The 16,394-nt window shown below is 46.2% G+C and overlaps 1 protein-coding gene across 1 annotated transcript in view; it reads left to right on the plus strand.

The window, feature by feature from the left end:
• Nucleotides 1-1,836: 1,836 nt before the first annotated feature.
• Nucleotides 1,837-16,394, plus strand: part of Dnaaf9 (dynein axonemal assembly factor 9) — a 129,786-nt gene continuing 115,228 nt past the window's right edge. Inside the window, exon 1 of the mRNA XM_055610800.1 lies at nt 1,837-1,992. Coding sequence (XP_055466775.1) covers nt 1,910-1,992 — 83 coding nt within the window. The 5' untranslated portion in view covers nt 1,837-1,909. The remainder of the gene's footprint in view (nt 1,993-16,394) is intronic.

Here is a 16,394-nt window from a genome sequence, read left to right on the forward strand (position 1 = left end):
CCCCCCCCCCCCCCACCCCCCACTCCACCCCGGTAGTCTGGATCAGTCACCGCTCCTGACACTCATTCCTTTCTTGGCTTTTTGGCTTAAGGGTGTCAGAAGCCCAGAGTGTCCAGGAGGATGTCTTCAGCTTCCAGATCAATGGAATGTTTGTTGTGTCTCCAGGCAGGAACATGCACTCTTCTGGAATCAGAACTTCTACGCCAGTAGAACTTAAGGTCGAGGGAACAGGAAGCAGAAATTTCCCTAGTGAGTTTCTAGGTGTGATAGTGAGTGGAACCATTCTCATTTCCATCCCTTGATCCCTGGATCTGTGAGTGCTGGCTGTAAGAGAACGTTTCCGTATATTGGATATCGATTCAAAGCATGCACTGCCTCCCCGAGATCCCTGCCTCTGCACTCCTGGATTTTGCTACCTAATTGCCACTGTAATGTGTCTTCAAAAGTACATTCCAAGCCGGTCGTGGTGACGCATCCATTTAATCTCAGCACTCAGGGAGGCAGAGGCAGGCAGAACGTTGTGAGTTCGAGGCCAGCGTGGTGTACAAAGCAAGTCCAGGACAGCCAGGGCTACACAGAGAAATCCTGTCTCGAAAAACCAAAGTGGGGAAAAGGGCGAATAATATATTTTCTTGCAGAGGCTGCATTCTCAAAGCAGACTCCTAACAAAGCCGGAGATGTACATAACGTTTGGGTATGTGGAAGCTCCGTGGTATTTCAATACATTGTCCCTTTAGCAATCTACAGACTCCGGGCTGTTACTGTGGTCTCCAGAACAAAGCAGCTGAGAACCGCTCTTTCATTCCTAGGCCTGGTCTTCGAGCAGCTGATTGGGCTGCTGTCAATAATTAGCTGGCTTTTAGAAGCTGTTGGTAACTGGTTGATTTGGAAGCCTCTGAAGAGAGGCTGTCTCTGATTGGCTGACTTTCAGAGCCTCTAAACAATGATTACACGTCCACGACTTGGGTCTGAACGCAAAACATTATTTTCCTTTCTTAAATATAAAAATAAGGACCTTTATTTCTTCTTTTGATCTTCTTTCAGTTTAAACCTGCAGGAGACACCTCGGAGTTTGTTAAAATCTTTCTGAGAGGAAGGAGGACTTTTCAGCTAGCACTATTTATAAATGATTCAAACGTTGATCACTGTGGCAGGAAAAACAGTCCTGGGTTGTTGTTTTAGTTTACTATGAAAAGATAAATTTAGGACACGTAGGACATCCTGACAAGGTGCTGGCTGTAATCATTTAAATAGGCCCTGTACATAAAGGACGTGGGCAACCCCCTCTATGCTGGAAGGGACTGGGGCTCAGTGAGATTTTCTGGCTCACCCACCCACACAACTGGAAACAATTCCAACCAGGATCTGAACCGCACAGGGAGGGGTCTCCTGGGATACTGTGAGCCCTCTGAGCAGGCCGCGTCGCTAAGGAGCCGAATGTTTCAAGGGTGGCTGTGCAACTGAGGTGAAAAAGGCCAACGGCAGCCAGGCAACGGTCCGGGAGACCCAGGGACATAATGCCAGGTACAGACCTGAAGAAAGCCAGCCGGGCCGGGCCAAGAGGGGCGGAGGTGGCGCGAGGCCCCGCCCCGGGCGCGTCCGCGAGCGTGGCTGTGCCCCCCAGAACCCCTGTGACGCCAGGAGACCTTAGGGCCGGGAGGCGTGGTGAGCCGGAACCTGCGTGCTGCGGCCCGCGCTCCGGGTCAGTCTGGCCCCGCAGCGGTACCGTCCGGCGCTCGGGCCCGCTACCACCGACCGCTCCGCGGCGCGCGCCCCGCCCCGCCCCCACGTGCCCGCGCGCGCCGGCCCCGCCCCCTCGGCGCGCCCTCGCTCCGCTCCGCCTCCGGCCCGCTGCGGTGCCGGCCCCAGCGACCCTCGGCGGCCCGCAGGTCCTCCGCCGCCAGCCTCCATGGACTCGTTCGTCCCGCAGCAGCCGGGGCTGCCCCGCGCGCGCCCCGCTGGCACCTCTGGCCGTGGGGCGGCCTCCGTCAGGTATGCCTCGTCGAGACCGCGGAGGGCGGCCCGGGATGCGCCTCGGAGCGGCTGCGCCTCGGGCGGCAGGGCGTGGTCTGCTATGGCTTCCTTGCGGAGGATTGTTTGAAACCGCTCCCCGAAGAACGGTTGCCGGGGGATGGCGGCCTTCTGGAGAGAGCCCGGCTGCGGCTGTAGCTCGACCACCCGCCGCGGTTCCCGGGGAGACCCCTTTGTGACACCCCCACCCCATGGACCGGTTTTCTTTGGGAGCTTCCCCACAGGCAGCCCACCGCTAGAGGCCCTGCCTTCACGCGAGTAGCGCCCCAGAAACTCAGTTGCGTGAACCCCTGCGCTGCTAGGTGTCCAGAGCCTTTGCCCCAGACCGCAGCTCGGTTGTAGAGTGCTCAGCCCCCTGCTTGTACGTGCAGCTCCCTTCACCTGTCCCTGGTCACCGCCTCTGACGCCCCCCGCACCCTGGGGACCGCCCGTTGCGGGGACATGAAGGTCATTGGGGGCGCAGGAGGCAAAAAGAAGCTGGGTGGATAGGGAAAAGAGGCCTGGAACCCCGAAAAGTGGTTGACAGTAGGTTCCTGATAAGAGTCCAGGAGTGCCAATGTACGGGGAGGGGAGTTGATATTAGGCAGGGTCGCCCAGCCCCTTTTGTACACATCTATCCCATTTCTGCTCTCTGTCTTTGGGACTGACCTTGAAAGACTGGGCATTGTTGTTTGTGGCCAAGCTGGTATGGCGCTGCCAGTGAAACGTGGAGGTTGGAGTGATGGAGGTGTTATAGTAGGAACCTGTAAGAAAGGGAAGGGAGGAGTCATTGAGGCCTGGGTACTGCTAACCTGTCATTAAACTAGAAGAGGCTTTGTTTGCTTACTTGCAGCCATCTGGTAAAGCAAATAGGTTACTGTTCCCTTGAAAGAGGGTTGTCAACTAATGTTAGAATGGCTTTTCCTATATTCTGTCCTTTTTTTTTTTTTTTTTTTTTTTTTTTTTTAATTGAGGCAGGGCCTCACTGTGTAGACCAGGCTGGCCTTGAACCCAAAGAGATCCACCTGCCTCTGCCTCCCGACTGCTGGGATTAAAGTCTTTTCCCGTGTCCTTGTTTGGTTGTTTTAATATTCTCTGTGTGTATTGTATGTGTGAGTGTTTCCCTCCAGTGTTAATGGTCAAATCCCAGGACCTTGCATTTGCTAGACAAGTGCTATAACACATCTAGCCTTGCTTTCTGTAGCATTTTGTTGCTTTTTATTTGTTTATTTAGGGGGTGTTATTTGTTTTAATTGGATCAAATCTATGAAGAGTAAAAACTACTTTTTTTTTTTTAGACAGTCTTACTATGTAGGCCTGACTGGTCTTGAGTTCAGATAGTCACGTGCTTCTCAGTGTTGGAATTAAAGACATGAGCCACCTTGGTGTTGTCTTTTTTTATTTTTAAATTACATGTATGTGTTTTGTTTGTTGCTCGCCACAGCGAGATTATGAAGGACAGAGGACAGCTTGCCCTTGAGTCTTTTCTCCCCTTTCTCCTATGTGGGTCACCAGGATTGTACTCAGTCAGGCTTCTGGCAGCTAAGTGCCTTTACCCACTGAGCCATTCTGCAAGGCCCAAACTAAGCCTTCCTTTTCATTTCACAGGATTCCTTCACATACTCTGGCACTGTGTTTATTGAATGACTAAGACATGAAAGACGAGAGAAGCGATTAGATAGTAATGAAACAATGCGTTTAGGAGTCCTGGTTTGTTTCCACTTTGACATTGTGTGAATTTTTCTGCAGCTGACAGCACTTCCTTCTGGGCTTTACAGTTTGTAGTGGGTAGCTGCCTGTGGAAACAAGTCTCCATTCTCTCTCAGTGCTTCTGCCAGAGAGCATCACTGTTTGAAAGTATTTGAACTTTCTACGAAATTTAACGGTATGCTTTAGAACTTGGAGCAGCCATCCGATAAAGCTAGGCTTTCTCTAGGGTTGTATGCCTGTCTGCCTATGTGTGTGTGTCCAAGCACTGTGGTTGTTTGATGTGGTGCGTTCCATGACCTTGAAAATGGTAGCAAAGTGCTCTAACCACTGAACTGTAACCCCATCACAAGCTTAAGAATCTTTATTTGAATTTTTAAAATAATTGCATTTTAAAATATTTCAGTTTAGATTTGTTTGTAAGTATGAGTATACTGTGTTTGCATGTGGGAATGTGAAGGTGGGTGCAGATACCCAAGGAGTCTAGAAGAGGGCGTTGGATTCCCTGGAACTGGACTTACAGGCAGTTGGAAGTTGCCTGACATGGGTGCTGGGACCTGATCTCAGGTCCTCTATAAGAGAAGTACATGCTTTTAACTGCTGGGCCATCTTTCAGCTACACATTTTTATTTTCCTAACCAAAGGTGTGTATATGTGTCTGTGTAAGTGTGTATATGTGTCTGTGTAAGTGTGTGTCACAGGGCACATATGACAGTCGGAGGACAACTTTTGGGAGTTTATTTTTTCCTTCCATCATGCACGTCTCAGGGATCCAACTCATGTCATCAGTCTTGGTGGCAAACTCCTTTAACCACTGAGCTATTTTGTTGAACCTTGATTTGAATAATTTGAGACTTGGAAGAAGCATCTTTATCATAAACACCCATCTCCAGAATAAATGCTGCCTACCTACTTTTTTTAAATTTCTCTTTTTTGTCTGAGACAGGGTCTCACTGTGTAGCCCTGGCTGGCCTGGAACTTGCTGTGTTGAATGTGCTAGTCTTGAACATGCTGATTTTCCTGTCTCTGTCTCCAGAGCACTAAGGTTACAGGAGTATGTACCACACCTGCTTTGTTTATTTTCTTTGTAAGAATTGTTATTGTTCATTATCTGGGAGTTTGTGTGCATGTATGTTGGGGAGAGGGGCAGGCATGTTGGTCCCATGGCATGTGTGTGGAGGGTGAGAGAGTAACTTTTAGGAGCTGGTTCTCTCCTTCCACAGTGAGTCTGGGGATTGAACTCAGGTCATTAGGCTTGCACATTAAAGACTTCTACCCACTGAGCAACCTCTCTGGTTCTTTACTTTCCTTTGTTTTGTCTTTCTTTTTTTCCCTTCTTGGTTTTTTGGAGACAGGTTCTCACTAAGTAGTAATGAGTGGCATTTAACCACCTGTGTAGACCAGCATGGCCTTTAACTCAGAGATCTCCCTGCCTGCCAGTGCTGGGAGCTCTTTTCCTTCCTTCCTTCCTTCCTTCCTTCCTTCCTTCCTTCCTTCCTTCCTTCCTTCCTTCCTTCCTTCCTTCCTTCCTTCCTTCCTTCCTTCCTTTCTTTCTTTCTTTCTTTTTTTCCAGAGCTGAGGACTGAACCCAGGGCCTTGTGCTTGCTAGGCAAGTGCTCTACCGCTGAGCTAAATCCCCAACCCCACACTTTACTTTCTTAAAGGTAGTGTGTGTGTGTGTACATATATGTATATAGTATATGGCTGGGGGCATCTGGTGCCCTCTTCTGTTTTCTGCAGGTACTTACACACATGAGGCATATACTCATACAGATATATTCATGTGACAGGCTTGGTGGTGCACGCTTTTTATCCCAGCACTTGGGAGGCAGGCAGAGGCAGGCGGATCTCTGTGAATTGGAGGCCAGCCTGGTCTGCAGCATGAATTCCAGGACAGCCAGGCTACTCTGTCTTCATACACTCTGAATTCTCCGTAAAGTAGTTTGGCTGGAACTTGACTTTAGACAGTACGTAGTTTAACAGCAGGCCTTTGGTAGGAAATGTTGTGGAGGGTCGCCTTCTTTCTTCACCTCCCTGTAGTTGAGTACGTATCTGTTCAAGTCTTCCCTTTGTATTTTCCCCAGTGCTTTTGAAATAAGTCTTCATCTGTAGCTCGGACTGGCTTTGAATTTGGTTGATCTCCCCCCTCCTACACACACACCCTTTGACATTTTGAAGGTTCCTATCAGGTTTGGACTCAGCTCCTTCCTGTCATCTGAATTTGCTCTCTTTGCTGCTCTCTCCTGGGTGATGAAAGAGGCATGCTTAACTAGTGAAGTGACATTCCTGGAGACCATAGATAGCACTTGTAAGTGCATGGCTCTGTTCTAGAAAGGAATCCATTCTCACAGATGGAGGTTGGAGATCAGAAGTGAAAATATTATTGCTCAGAATTAGAGGCTCCTTTCTAAGGCTATGATCATCAAGCTGTATATCAGATAATGTTGGTTCCTGTCCCCCAAGCATGTAGAATTAGAGTTGCTTTCCTCTTGCAAGTTGGCTTGTGAGTTGCTCTTGGTTAATGAGATGTGCATACGAATAAGGCTGTAGTCCTTTGCGTTAAAAGCTTCAGCAGTGTAATTTGTTCCTCTCTTTCCTTCTGTTATGGTGGCTGTTGTTGCTCCAAGTGGTCCCTCCTCCAATCACTCTGGAACCCAGAATGAACCTGAGAAAGAAGTAAAATGTCACAATTTTTTGGTATAAAATTTTTTAATTTTTTATTAGATTTTTATTTTATTTTATGTGTGAATGTTTTGCCTGCATGTTTGTCCATGCAGCATGTGCATGTGTCATGCCTGCAGAGGTCAGAAGAGAGCACTGGATCCCCTGGCACTGGAGTTACAGATGGTTGTGAACCACTCTGTGGTGCCGAGAATCAAACCCAGGTCCTCTCAGGAGTATCAAGTGCTCATAACTACTGAGCCATACTTTCCAGCCTGATTAAAAACCTTTTTGGTGCACACTTTTTTATTTTTTAGTTTTTTCAGACAGGGTTTCTCTGTGTAGCCTTGCCTGTCTTGGACTCCATTTGTAGACCAGCTGGCCTCGAACTCATCTCCATCTGCCTGTCTCTGCCTTCCCAGTGCTGGGCCCACAGACATGCACCACCACATCTGCCTAATGGTGGTATAAACCTTTAATCCTGGCATTTGAGAGGCAGATGCAGGCAGATTTCTATGAATTTGGGGCTAGCCTGGTCTACATGTCACATTTGAGACCAGCTAGGGCTTCATAGTGAGTCCTTATCTTCAAAAAAGAAATTTTTTTAAAAAAAGATTTGTGTGTGTATCTGTGTGTCTTCGTGTCTGTCTGTCTGTGTCTGTCAGACTGTCAGAGAACAGCTTGTCTGGAGCTGTGGATCTAGACCATGTGGATCTCTGGGATTGAACTCAGGCTGACAGGCTTAGCAGCAAACACCTTTACATGCTGATCTCTTGAATTTTTCTTTAACCAAAGCATAACCTAGATTATGTAAACTAATACTAAGGAATTAGTGGGAATCTTGCTGAAATAGGCTGTCCTATTTCAAAATATTTTCCTGCAGAGGGTTTTCTTGCAGAACTTCTTTTAGAAGTTCAAGAACCTCGGTTATCCAGTTCAAGGGCAATCTGGGCTACGTCAGACAAACAAAGTAACAACAACAACAAAAACAGTTGCTTGGATGCTGCCTAGGAAGGCTTGGTGTGATCCTGGTGGAAGCAGAGAGGTTTGCCTGCTGAAACTTGTGGCTTCATTTCTGCCCAGAGGCAGAGGCCTCACCACCGTTGTGCTGATGTCTGGGATGACAGCATACTGTGTGGCACTCCCAGGGCCCAGTAACTCGCAGTGCTCGCTAGCTTTGGCGCACTTATCCGAAGGGGGTAAATGTGACAGATTTTACACAGCTTAAACTATTGGGTTTGCCCTGAAATGGAGTTTTTTAAAACGTCTGAAGAGATAGCTCAGCAGGTACAGGCACTTGCTACCAAGCCTAAGGAACTGAGTTCAGTTCCTAGAACCCACAGGATAGACAGAGGAAACCAGTTCCATGCCCACACATGCACACACTGTACATGCATGGCAACATAAATAAGTGAGTACATCGATAGAAAAATTAAAAATAAGTAGTTATTACAGTTTGGGCACTTACAACCAGTGCTTTTGATTCAAAGCTCTGGTTTGAAGAAAGGGCAGCTTATTTGGTATATTTCTTTTTGAGACAGGGCCTCACTCTGTAGCATTGGCTGACCTGGAACTTGCTTTTCAGACCAGGCTTACCTCTGCCTCCTGGGTATTGAGATTGAAGGTGTGTGCCACCATACCTGGTTTTATTTAACATATTAGATTTTAATTATGCTCATCTACTCTGTGTGTTCTTTTGTGTGTGTGTGTGTGTGTGTGTGTGTGTGTGTGTGTGTGTGTGTGTACGTACACGTAGGTGTATATGGTATGGCAATCAGAGGACAACTTGGGGGAGTAGGTTTTCTCCTTCCACAATGTGGGACCTGGGAAATCTAGCGCAGGTTGTCAGACTTGGTGGCAAGAACCTGAACTCACTGAGCTATCTCATCAGGCCCTTAGCATGCTTTTAAAAAACTTCAATTTTGAAGTAATTTTAGATTTATATGAATTGTAGCAAATGCAGGCATTTATTGCAGTGACGGCATCAGTGTTGGTATAAAGCTTTAGTTTAATTAGTAAACTTGCTTACTTGGAGTGAGTCCAGACTTTATTTCCCCAAATGAACTTTTTTCATTCTAAGATCTAATCTGAGACTCCACATTATATTTGAATGTGACAAGCCTTTAACAGTTAAGGATGCAGGAAATGAGAACAGTGCTCACGGTCAGCCAAAGAGAAGAAACAGCGTAGAAATATCAGAATACAGTGAGCAGACCTCTGGATAGCATTTCCTGTTTGTGATGACTCATTTTTCTGGAATTCTTAAATTTAGTGCCTTATTAATACAAATTCATGAAATTTGTGTAGACATAAATTTAATTGAGCATGAGTTTTTAACCATTTTAAATTAGGTGCTCTATCAGGAACTATATTCAGCAGCGAGTAAGAGAATCTTCACAAAAATGATGTTAGCATTTATTCTCTATTGCAAAAGATGTCCACCAGAGGAGGATAGGCCTTTTCTCATATAAAGTTAACAAGGAGCCAGGCCACTTCTATACTTACATTTGGTGACATTAGCAAGTGGCTTCTATCTTTACAATAGCATCATGGTCACAAAATGGCTGCAGGAACTGTGGCCATCTTGTCTTTCAGGTAAGAGGAGGCAAGGAGGAGGCGAGGAGGCTAGTCCTCTTAGTTGAGTCAGTTCCCTTACAAGAGCTTTCCCAGAAGATTCGACAACTTCTTAATTAGCCTCATTGGTCACATAGCTCCAGAAGCAGAGGAATCTGGCCTGTTGCTAACCTAAATGAAATTGGGGGTGTTATTAGTGAAAGGGGAGATGGGTGTGGATGGATAGCTTTGTTTATTCCACAGCACATAACTATGTAGAATGAGAATTATATTGCACTGGATTGTTGTGCTTGTGTGGAGGTGGATGTCTTAGCCAGTGTTCTATTGCTGTGAAGAGACGCCATGACCACTGCAACCCTTATAAAGCAGAACATTTCATTAGGGCTGGCTTACAGTTCAGAGGTTAGTCCATTGTCGTCATGGCGGGAAACATGACAGCATGTAGGCAGTCATGGGGCTGGAGGAGCTTGAGGTCTGTGCCCAGATCTACAGGCAGAAGGACAAGCAGTGACCCTGGGCCTGACTTGAGCATTTGCAACTCCAAGGCCTACCCCCAGCGACACTCAGGCAACAAGGCCACACCTACTCCAACAAACACCCCAATAAATGAGCCTGGGAGAGGGGGGAAATTCTTATTCAGATTACTACAGCAGAGGTACTGGGAACAATTTTAAATTACTACATAGTTACATGTCAGGAGCATGTTCTTTAGTCACACCGCACCATACATGTGTCGGTTTGAGGCATTTATGGTTAGTGAGCCATAAAGTGTTACATTTGGTCATGACAGTAGCAACATTGACAGTGTCTTACCTGTCCAGTGCAGGACATCAGTGGAAGTGGGATTTATGGCCTTGCCACACGGCCTGCCTCTGCCTTTCTTTCAAGTTTCTTAACTTGTGAAGTTAAATGGTGGCTGGTGACGACACGATGGCTTGGCTTGGTGTTTGTGCTGTGCCCTGTACATGGTCTTGGGCATCTAGGGAGCCTGGCACACTGTTGTGCAACTCTGGAGTTTGCTATTGACGATCAGGTACTCGTGTCCTTGGTGAGACACAAAAGCACTGCGGCTTCGGCCCCCAGCTCCTCTGTCACTACATTCAGGGCTTCCCCAGGGCCCACCAGCCCCAGGTCTAAACTCATAGTGGCAGTGACTAGGTGGGGAAGATGGCTGCACCTGTGCCACCTTAGGTTCTTAGAAGTCTGAATGCTGATCCTGGGCCACTCTTCTTGCCACTTCCGGGGGATTGCTTTTCTCTGTAACTGCCTGTTGTCGGTCTCCACCTCACCACTCACCTCCTGGGGGTTTCAAGCAAGATGACTTCCAACCTGTCACAGTCCTACAGTGATCATCTCAATCAAGACTTGTCTAGATTAATACAAATATGGCAGCTTTTATAATTCCCACCGTGATTCCTTCCAACACTGTCATATGAAGACTTTCAGAAGTATAAAAAAGTTGAATTATTCAGTGCACATTCATATGTGTTGTCCATACCTAGACTCCATCTTGATTGTGTTTGTTTTCTTATGGCACCAGCAGTCAAACCAATGCTTGTGACCAATCTCGGGGCTTTGGGGTTGCTAGACAAGCACATTGGTGTCGAGCTGTGTCCCAGTAGTGTCATTTATTCCACTTTTGAATGTGGTTTAGTCCTCTATGCAGTAAGGGCAGCCAAGGGACACCCAGAACAGTCAGTCCACTTGGAAGAGGCTCAGACCACTGAGCTGCCTGCAAGCAATGCTTTCTGACTTGTGGAGCTGCCTGCAAGCAATGCTTTCTGACTTGTGGAGCTGCCTGCAGGCGTGCAGTGAGCTCCAAGTTTTCAGCTTTTGAGAGCTGTCACCCAGCTTTGGTGATGGGCTGTCTTTGAGTCGTTTCTGCTTTCTGTTCATGTCAGGCACCCCAGTGAAACTCACTGCTTCACCAAGTTGGACTTCGGTGGCTCCCTTACTTTGGTCTGTCCAAATTCCCAATCTAGATGAGAAGATATTTGTTGGTCTGCCCAGGAATAGTGTCTCACAGCACAGGGTGACCTTGAAGCCCTGACACATCACTACCTCCTAGTTGCTGGGATTACAGGTGTGCCCCTCTCACTGACTTTTAATTGACCCCCCAGGTTCAACCCTTGCCTCCTCTCACTGTGCTGTCAATTCAGCAAACAGAGTACTCTTATTAGTCTGGGACTTTACATATGTCACAGCTGTTCTCAGAGGACTAATAAAGGATCACCTGTGAACTGAGGGCTGGAGAGACGCCCTCAGTTAAGTGGTTAAGAGAATTTGCCATTCTTGCAGAGGACTGGGTTTGGTTCCAGCTCTAAGGGACCTGATGCCCTCTCTGGCCTCCACAGGCACCTGCACATATCTGGCGCACGTGCGCGCGCGCACACACACACACACACACACACACAGTGCTTGTGACCTGAAGTTTCCAGAAAAAAAAGCCAAGGCTGCTGACTGATTAGCATTTTATGAAAAAAAAAAAAAAAAAAAAAAAAAAAGAATAAAACCAGAAAGACATGCCATTTGTTTGGTGTCTTTTTAGTGTTGTGTCACATTAGATATTAAGTAGCTTGCAGCATCTTTTCTAGTTTAAATGGTGACGTGACAGGGAAACTAGTGAGTAGAAAGAAATCACAGCGGCTTCCTGTGCCTTTGAAGGAAGGGGTCATGGAAGGAAGCTCATGGGTCATGCTCTTCACGAGAACACAAGTGCAGGTGGGCTTTCTAGAGGTGTGTATCCTACGCTCGGGCTGGGGGCTGACAGCCATGTTGCCACTATAGCTCTCTGCAGCTGTAGTGCCAGTCTCTGGTTCTCTTTGTCCCCCAAAGCTTGAAGCACAACAACTGTAAACCCGAGAATGCCAAGGGCTCCACTCCTGTCTTTGAGTCTTTCCTCTGTTGTGTGCCCATTGGTGACTGAGTTGTCATCTCACATGCTCAAACTCATTCTAAGCCCAAGGAAAACTGAGGAAGAAAGTAATGGTGGAAAAGGCAGCATTCTTTGAGGTCCTAGAGATTGGATCCAGATGTCATACACATTAGGTATGTGCATTGACCTATATCACAAGCCTGAAATTGAAAGCATTGGAGAGGAAGAGGAGAGAGAGAATATTTTCAGCGCTAGAAATTGTACCCACAATCTGGCAAGTGTTCAAGGATTTTGAGCTATATCCTCAATTTTTTCGTGAGTGTTTTTGTTGTTGTGTGTTTACATTTACCTATTATTTGTTTGGGTGGGGGCCATGTGCTTCAGATGTATGTGTTGTAGTCAAAGACAACTTGGGAGAATCTGCTGTTTTCTTTACTGTGTGGTCCTGCCCATCAAACTAAGGTTTGGTGGCAAGTGCCGTTTACCCCGTGTATTAGGGTTTCTGTTGCAGTGACAAAAAACTACGACTGAAAGCTGCTTGGGGAGGAATGAGTTTACTTGATTTACACTTACTGTTGTAACTAAGGACAGTACTTTAAACAGGGCAGGAACATGGAGGCAGGAGCTGATGCAGAGGCCATGGAGGAGTACTGCTTATGACTTAATCTGTTTTCTTACAGTACTTAGGACCACCCGACCACACTCTTGAGCAAAAATGACTCTTCTTCCACTAGCAACCATTAACTGCCGGTACAGCCCACAATGGGCTGGCCCCTCCCACATCGTTAAAAATGTCCTGCAGGCTGCCTACAGCCCAGTCTTACAGAAATGTTTTCTCAGTTGAGGCTCCCTTCCTTCTAATGTCTCTGCTTTATATCAAGTTGATATAAAAGTAGCCAGACCACCTACTAAATGACTTCTACCTGACTACATCCCCCTTACATAACTTCTGAAGGTGAAACTGTGTAAGGTGTGGGCAACACAGGTCTCTCCAGGGTGTGCCACCCTGCTCAGGTGCTGCGGGCTGCATGGCAGGGTCACTGTCGGGGTATGGGGTGTGCATGTAGACACATAACAGACTGTCATGTATATGACCTTTGGGCATAATGATCAATGAAAACTTGAGTTTCATATACATGTTCTATTTATTCCTTATAGAAGGACAATAACCTAATATTTTACGTATACAGTTTTAGAAAGCATTAATATGAATAAAAGAAGATACACCAGGATGTTAACTGTGATTAATTACGGGTGCTGAATTGGAATGGGGGGACTGTGCTTTCCTTTGAACTCATCAGGGATATTTTGTTTGTTTGCTTTTCGTTAAAAGTAAGTAATTAGCCGGGCGGTGGTGGTGCATAACTTTAATCCCAGCCCTCTGGAGGCAGAGGCAGGCAAGTCTTTGTGAGTTCCAGGCCAGCCAGGACTACAGAGTAAATCCCAGGACAGCCATGACACAGAGAAACCCACTCTCAAATAAACAACAAACAAAAAACTTGAGCATTGGTGCACACATCTGTAGGCTCAGCACTTGGGAGGCAGAGGCAGGGGATTTTTGTGAGTTTGAGGCCTGCCTAGCCTACAGAACAAGTTCCAGGACAGCCATGGATACACAGAGAAACCCTATCTTGAAAAACCAAAAAAAGTAAATAATTAAGTAACTGTAATGCTTCATGGTTCAGTGACAAACAGACTATATTCTGGTTAAAGATTAAATTTGAGAAACTGTACAAAGGGAGAAAAAACCCCTGAATTTAGTTTTACCCATTTGATAAGAAAACACTAATCAGGATAATGTTCTACTTAAGGAAAAAGAGACTCTTTATACATTTGTGTGCTCCCACTGTATTTGGACTGCACAGGGTACAAGTAGGAAAAAAGGCTTCTATTTTCAGTATTGTCTTGGCTCTCAACAGCAGTTGCCCAGGAAACTCTTTTGTTTCTTGGTCACATGATCTGGTCATGCTTTTTGTCAGTGGCTGCTTATAAGTTTGTAAACCAAAGAGCTCTTGGTAACCTTGGCAGTCAGTCAGCATACTGTCCGTCACAGAAAATGGGCCAAAGGTCCAACTTGCGAAGCCTTTCTAGTGGGAAAAGGTGCAGAGCCAGGGTAGGCATCATTCCTCAGGGAAAGAAGTTTGGTTAATATTCAAAATTATCTTGCCATTTCTGTACTGTTGCTTCTAAAACTCTGTTATGACTCCTTCCTCATAACCCCTAATTTTTATATAAAAGCTACAGAAAAAGAAGTAAGAAATTCATGAAGCCTACCACGTAGATTTATTTATTTAGTTTTTTTTTTTGAAACAGGTCTATGAAGACCTGCTGGCCTGGAAATCTCATCTCACCATCCCCCATATTTTAAAATAAACATTTGTATATTCATAAAAATGTTGGCATTTGATAGAAATTATGTTAAACCTGCATGTTAATTTGAGGAGAACTGATGTTTGTATATGCTGGTTAGCCACACTCTGAACAAAAATGACTTCTTTCCCTAGCAGCCATCAGTTGCCAATAGCTCCTCAGCCAGGGGTGGGGACTCATGAACCCTTTCCCTGTCCCTGTTGAAATGGTGACTGGCTTGATCCCTTGCAGACAACCACAGCCCCTGTGAGTTCATGAGTGCAGTGGCCGTGGCCTTTCTGGAAGACAGCCTTTCATAGCACTCCTCCCTATCCTTTAGCTCTTACATTCTTTCTTCCTCCTTTCTCTGATGTTCACTAAGCTGTGGTGGCGGTGACCAGGTGTGAGCCTATGCATTAGCCACTACCCGCTGGTTCCTCTGAGCCAGGTTAATAACAGCATAGCTCTGTGGGTGTAAACATAATATGTAGAAAGCAGTTTGATGACTTCCATTCAAGAAAACAGTGGTAGTAGGCTTCCCATAGGCACTGTGACCACCCCAGCCAAGGGCTTTTGGCTAGGTTTACAGTACATGGATTCCATTTTGTGGAACAGGCTTCAAATCCAACCAGAAGGTGGTTGGTTAACCCATGACATTCATAACATTATTATTATACCAGTGGGCACATCTTCCCTAGCAGGTCATTATTGTAGTCTGTAGGGTCCAGGGTTGGGTGTGACCGCTGATGTCTTTCTCCCCAGCAGCCTGTAAAGCACATTCTAGTGCTATGAAAGCTGACCAGCAGGGAGAGGAGTCTCTAGTCAGTTCCAGATGTCCTGCAGTGTGATGTTTTCTGAAGTAATTTTTTTTTTTTTTAGAGAGAGAGAATGAATATATCTCACTGTGTAGTTCTTGTTGGCCTGGAACTCACTATGTAGACCAAGCTGGCCTTAAACTTACAGAAATATACCTATTTCTGCCTACAGAGTGCTGGGGTTAGGGCATTTCCTTTACCATGCTTAGTCTGCAATATATTTGAAAAAGTTTTATGCATATGTTTGCCTGTATGCATTTCTATGCATCACATGTGTGCCTGGTACTCACAGAGGCAAGAACAGGATTAAGGTCCCCTGAACTAGAGTCATAGATAGCTGTGAGCCACCATGTGGGTCCTGGGGATTGAACCTAGATCCTCTAAAGGATAGCCAGTACTCTCAATACAGAGCCATCCAGCTTTTTCCTCTCTGTTCTAGTGGTCAACCAAGAGCAGTGGCAGTGCTCTGTCTTGCTTTGGGGGTACTCTGGAACCTCCTTGGTCAATAAATTATAGGGTGGTATGCCATGCCTGGTATTGGGATTTTCATTTAATAGCCAATGTCCTCTGGGAGCAGCGTTGTCCATCCATGCAGGGTGCCTCCATTCAAATTATTTTTAAGTCATAATTTTTCAAGAGATTTATTATTTATGTATAAGTGTGTGTGTGTGTGTGTGTGTGTGTGTGTGTGTGTGTGTGTGTGTGTTGTGTATGTGTAGGTACCCAAGGATGCCAGAAGAGGGCATTGGATCCCATGAGACTGGAGTTACAAGCAGGTGTAAGTTGCTGATGTGAGTGCTGGACGCTGGACGTAGGTCTTTGGAACTGAGCAACAAGTGCTCCTAATCATTGTGTCATCTCTCCAGCCCCTTAAATCATATTGTAAAGTGACATAGTAGTAAGTTTCTGTGAGGCTTTTTAATAAATCCTTAGTTTAATAAGTCCTTTGGTTTTTCGAGACAGGGTTTCTCTGTGTAGCCCTGGCTGTCCTGGAGCTTACTCTATGGACCAGGCAGCCTCAAACTTACAGATATCCGCCTGCCTCTGCTTCCTGAGTGCTGGGATTAAAGGCATGTGCCACCGCTGCGCAGCTATCAACCCTTAGTTTTGGCTACCTACCCACCCCTACTCATTTCTCTTTCCTCAGACACCTACCATCATCCTCCTGAAATGCCTCCAATGTCTTCCCCCCGCTTCCTTCATAGCACCTGTGTGCTACTATCCCCTCCCCCTCTCATGGGCCCTTTCTGGCTTCTTGATCTCTACAAACATAAGTTAAATATAGAAATCTAAAATTTGAAGCTTAGGGCTGGAGCGATGGTTCTCTTGCAGAGGACCTGAATTCAGTTCCCAGTACCCCCATTGAGTGACTCACAACCATCTCCAACTCCAGCTCCAGAGGG

Source organism: Psammomys obesus, unplaced genomic scaffold, assembly GCF_907164565.1.
Source record: "Psammomys obesus unplaced genomic scaffold, mPsaObe1.curated_primary_1811, whole genome shotgun sequence".
NCBI lineage: Eukaryota > Metazoa > Chordata > Mammalia > Rodentia > Muridae > Psammomys > Psammomys obesus.